We start from the raw sequence: 5,140 nt of genomic DNA, 5'->3' as shown, positions 1-5,140 counted from the left end.
TGCGGCCTGCATTGGAAATTTAAACATTTCATTTGTCTTAATTTGGACTTTGTCTTAATCTTATTAAAAAAGTAGTAAATATAATACATTTAGTTGAAACTTCCCACTATAATGCATTTAATTGAGGGCATTGCCAAACCACTAAAAAAGGTCAAAAAAATCACAAACGGTGGTTACGGTGCTATACAACCATATATTTTGCAAAAGACAACTTTTTTCCCTAAAAGCCTTACACTTGTGGAGACGTTTGTATACGTTACCAAAAATGTGTTTTCTATAGCAGATTGTTTTTTTAATAGTCATCATTGCAATTAGAGTACAACTCAGGTGTCATTAACTTAAAAAACTTCTACTGTGTTCAATATACAGCTAGTATGTATGAAATTACTTTATATTATACGTCATATATGAGTGGCTGATCTAGTATTAAAATGAATTACACTACAATTGCAACAGAATTTTAAATTCAATGAATAAATTGCAAAACAATTTTAAATTCAAAGTGCCCGAGTAACAATTCCATTCACCCGTGGCATGGCATGCAAATTCGATATCGTTCTTGCATATATGTTGAGAATAAAATCAATATCTCTGCCCAACTGTGTAATATCCTCTAGTAGGCATAGAGAATCTACAGACAAACTCATACCCAGGGAAATACGGTGAGTGCGAGGTTGGTCTGCCGAATTACGCTTGCAATCCAACATAATAATATACTATTTTATCAAAAGAACTATTAAATTTTAAGATGCATCAACGGTATAACCTTTATTATTAAAAGCATTCAAGTTGATATATTGTCATGTGCCTTTAAGAAAAACTGAAGTAAAGTCTTCTTCAAAATCAAAATTAGCAACCATAAAACTCGACTCTCATAGAAATATATATGTTCATTCCACGCTGTTGGATAGATCCGAACAAAGCGACATTGAATCGAAGGCGTAATCTTCTGGTTTACAACAGAATTCTTGTCGCTGTTACCAACAAACTCCTGAAACCAAAACGTGACAAAATTTTGAAATTAGAGAAAATTTATATTTGTTTTTAATTGCTACATTAATTTTAACGATTCTACCAATTGTATCGAAACCTAATTGTATTTTCATCACCATAGAAAACGCTTGAAATGGCTATAACCTCGTTGCATAAGATCGTCTACGGGCATGCTCAGATTATATAGGGTTTGGCATGTGCTTGCTAAATAATATATAAAAATCCAAAGTATACGAATGAAATTAGTATACCGGCGCCCATTTTAGGCGTGCTAATAAATACGAGTCGCATAATGTCTAATGTAAGAATATGCAACAGACATTTGATTTAACAAAATATTTTATCTCAAGTTATCGTAGCATGCAACTTCTTAAGCTTTCTTCCAGGGCGTTTTATTCTTATTTTCTACTGATTAATTTCACCATGAAGCCTTTCCCTTTCATCGCCATTTTCAGCCGAATGAATAGGTGGCAAAATTAATTAAATAGAATCACCGATGCTTGTGGAATCGATATGTATTGAGTTGTTGCCATATTATGCAAACTTTTCAGACCAAAGTTACAAAAAATCTACCTAATTTTATAACAAACCTTAGCAACACCATCTTGACCTGAATATTTTTCGAAAAGAGCACCATCGTTGCTAAATGAAAGTGTGTAACTGCGAACAAATTGATTACAACATTGATTTCTTCCTTGGGTACTTATTCCCGTAATTTTAGTGGACCGTTGAAAATCGACCTGAAGCCATTGATCAAAATCCAATTCCCGCGATGACCATGCATCAGGTCCACCTGGGTTATTGTGGAGCCGCGCTTTAGATGGAATGGTCGATCCATCCCACTGACTAGACGCTGTGATTTGGTCGTCACCAATTTTTCTGTTTTCCATCCCTAGGGATGCATTGCATTCACCTGCATTGAAACAAATAGCTTACATCAAGTTTCAATCTTTAACCTTTTAAGTAGTTATTACAATAACAAGGTTAGGTTAAAACATTTGTATATATCCAAATCTAACTTTTAGCGTCCTTAAGAACACAGAAAGGCTGCCATCAATATTGATATATGAGCGGAAAATATTTTAAATTTCTTTGGCCTTTTCTTACCCCTACTAACTTAGAGTATACTGTTCTTTTCAAGTGTGATAATACAATAACTAGAAATACATGCATGCAGCAACCCCTCGCTATTTCAAACCAAGTACACAATTTCCTGAGTTAACCTGACCTAAACTTATATTATGAAATGACACAAAACTCAAATCAGTCCTATTATATTTTACCGAGTATATTATAGCTAATGTTTCCATCATTCAATACAAAAATAATCATAAAGCTAGTGTAAACATTGCCCGTTCAATTTTGCTGCATTATACCATGCCAGCAATTAAGTAACGGTTTAAAATCGAAGTTTCAAACGATTAAAACAGTACAAAATCTTCACAGACAAAGAAAAAACTTCAAATGTTATTTTATTCTGTAATTGCAGTCGACGCCGGCGGCTAAAAGTTTTATACTTTATAAATATAGTGTGTATTTTTGATACCAAAATTCAAATTACACTTTCAAAAACACTTTTTGAAGTTAAAGCAAAGGTGTAATAGCCTTTCACAGGTTTATGCGTTTGCATAAAAAGCTGAAAATTTAACAAATAAACGGCATACAAAGCCGAAAAGTATACAAATACGGCTCATTCTTATCGCGAAACAAATACGAAATAAACAAAGTAAACACGTACCCTTTGTCTTTGAAAACATTTATAAGTTTGCAGATTATGAATTATTCCTCTTACACGGCTTTGTCTTGACCGTATCCACGTTCATCTAACTGTCATGCTTCATATATCTTGTTTCTTCTCGTTTTACTTTCTTTGCACAAAGTTTATGAAACGCTTTTACAAAAATGTTTACGAAATGACAGTTAATATAAATTGCTGACGTTCTCATTGAAATACAAACTTTCTGTCTTAGCCAATCAGAACGTTCGTTGATTACCAGATATTACTTGCGCATGCGCATAACTTACAAAACCACCCAACGTCGACCGTCCATGACAAAGAATTTGGACAACTTTGGATTTGGCTATGTTCTACCGGGTTCCGGGTGTAATTCCTAATCTCCGAGCGGAATTAGTACCCTCGCAGGCGCTCCGCGCCCGCTCGGGGATTATATATTTCATTAATATTTGAATCCCAAAGTATACATTATTGTATCATTGCAAATTTTAGCACATGCAAAGTAATTATATATATTAAAACCCTTCATTGCATGAAAACACTTTGGGACATGTTCCTTCATCCCTCCAGGCCTGGCGACCTTGGATATAGTCGCATAAAAATCTCTTCAGAAATGATACAATCGTATAAAAGTCCCTTCTATGTGTTGCACAATTTTCGTTTCCTAATTCATGTTTACTCTTCATGGAATTTTTTCGTGAAAGTGAATGTTTTTTAATCCTTTTTATCACATACACAAGCACTGGATATCAGCTAACCTTTCATATTATTCTCCTCCAAATTATCTTTAAGGCAACTTGCGTTGTATTCCTTGATAAAAAAGATGATCTTATGGTATAATTAAGTGATTTTCCATACAGTCATGTGACATGTTATGCGTTAAATTCACATCGTTATACTAACGATCAGGGGCCGGTTGTATCAAGCCCGTTTAGCTTAAATGGTGGATAAGACAAATTAAAGTAAAAAACACTCTTACATCTTTCTTGAATGAGTCAACTTGAATATTATGCACTGAATATTTAGTTGCAAACAGTATCTTTGTATTCAGGTTAAAAACACTTAGTTTGCCTGTTGAATAAAACGATAGACTGGCTTTCTATTTTGAACTTATCCACCGTTTAAACTAAACGGGCTTGATACAACCGGCCCCATGTAATACTTGGGAATATACTCATTAATTTTAGGTAAAGATGTTGTTATTCATTAGAACATTTGTGAAAGGCTTCAATTGCTTTTATGTGGCTCAAATTAGCCCTTACCTTTTTTGAGTCTACCAGATAAATGTGATCATAGGAAGAATTTTTCTCCAAAAACTTTTGGGAAACATTGTAGACCATATTATGTAACATTTCACAATTTGAAACGTTCGGTTTTAGGTCTAAAGTTCTTTTGAAGTTGACAGATCTGCAACAAGGCTCGGTGGCACAATCAGCGATGCAATTTATCATTTGGGAAACCCATTTTGTCTTCAGAATTGAAGCGTTCAATCTCAAACCTAAAGTATTTTTTGAAAGCGAGTTTTCAGTAGTTTTCTTTGGGCTGCTTTCGAATTACGCCTTTTGCCTTTTTAATGCCCACAAAATTCTGGGTTGAGCAGGTGGACAACGGAAGAAAACTATAAGGAAAGTCCCACGTCCCACTGCATTTATTGAATGTAAAATATTAACAATAAGCGGTTCCCACTATAAATTAAAAAAAAATAATAGAATTGAGTTATTAAAAAAGTAGTATTATTTACGACAACGGCGCCACTACTTATCATACCTTCCAGAGATGCATTAAAACAGAAATGTGTAATTTCTTCTCTTTCATGTTGTCCCATCACTACGAGTACCTTCGCAATAAACAAGTATATGCAGCGATTGTGTAAAAACATCGTTAACCTTTCAATACCCCGCCGCTACTGCTTTTTACTTCTTAGCTTTTGTCAGCCATTGGTTGCTTTTTATTCCTTTTTTCGATCTCTTTCTAAAACAAAAATTAATAAAAAATAATCATCAATCTATTCCCGCTATAGAGATTAAGTTCTGTATCAGGATTTTAAAATCAGTAATGCTTTGCAAATTATTCGTGCCTTTAATTCAAGCCTCTCGGGATTAAGGCTTGCGTTCACTGTGATTATTAGTCAAAATTGATTTTGAGCCTGAAATTTATTGCAATTCCGAAATAAAAAAAACAAAGGCCATAGCTGCATGATTAATTAAAGAATTTTTTTGCGGAAATTAAACTCAAGGAATTATATTTAGAGGCATTTTAAGATGACATAGCTGATTAGTAAAATTAATGTTTCATGTAGGCTTATAACAGGCAATATAAGTGGTTGACGCGCTATCGTCCCGCCCGCGAAAAGTTTGACTAAAAAAAATATTTCATGTACAAGTTTTTATAGAAATATTTTCAACAAATATC

General features: G+C 33.8%; 1 protein-coding gene across 1 annotated transcript; it reads right to left on the bottom strand.

The window, feature by feature from the left end:
- Positions 1-784: 784 nt before the first annotated feature.
- On the bottom strand, positions 785-4,068 carry LOC114533981 (venom prothrombin activator pseutarin-C non-catalytic subunit-like). Its single transcript, XM_028555619.1, has 4 exons — positions 3,991-4,068; positions 3,487-3,538; positions 1,584-1,906; positions 785-991 (listed from the first exon to the last, which is right to left on the bottom strand). The coding sequence occupies exons 1-4, from the start codon at positions 4,066-4,068 to the stop codon at positions 785-787; spliced, it is 660 nt and encodes a 219-aa protein (XP_028411420.1).
- Positions 4,069-5,140: the final 1,072 nt, after the last annotated feature.

The sequence above is a fragment of the Dendronephthya gigantea genome, unplaced genomic scaffold (assembly GCF_004324835.1).
Source record: "Dendronephthya gigantea isolate DGI-Jeju-01 unplaced genomic scaffold, DenGig_1.0 000096F, whole genome shotgun sequence".
Classification (NCBI taxonomy): Eukaryota; Metazoa; Cnidaria; class Anthozoa; order Malacalcyonacea; family Nephtheidae; genus Dendronephthya; species Dendronephthya gigantea.
The sequence above is the reverse complement of the archived record's forward strand: the minus strand, read 5'-3'. Positions and strand labels throughout refer to the sequence as shown.

Bases quoted from the DNA above. Each gene is read 5' to 3' on its own strand.
- LOC114533981 (XM_028555619.1), bottom strand. From the start codon at position 4,068: ATGGTCTACAATGTTTCCCAAAAGTTTTTGGAGAAAAATTCTTCCTAT. The intron at 1,907-3,486 runs GTTAGCTGATAT...GTTTCAATGCAG, and splicing joins GGAGGAGAATAATATGAAAG to GTGAATGCAATGCATCCCTA. The intron at 992-1,583 runs GTTTGTTATAAA...TTTTGGTTTCAG, and splicing joins GTCAAGATGGTGTTGCTAAG to GAGTTTGTTGGTAACAGCGA.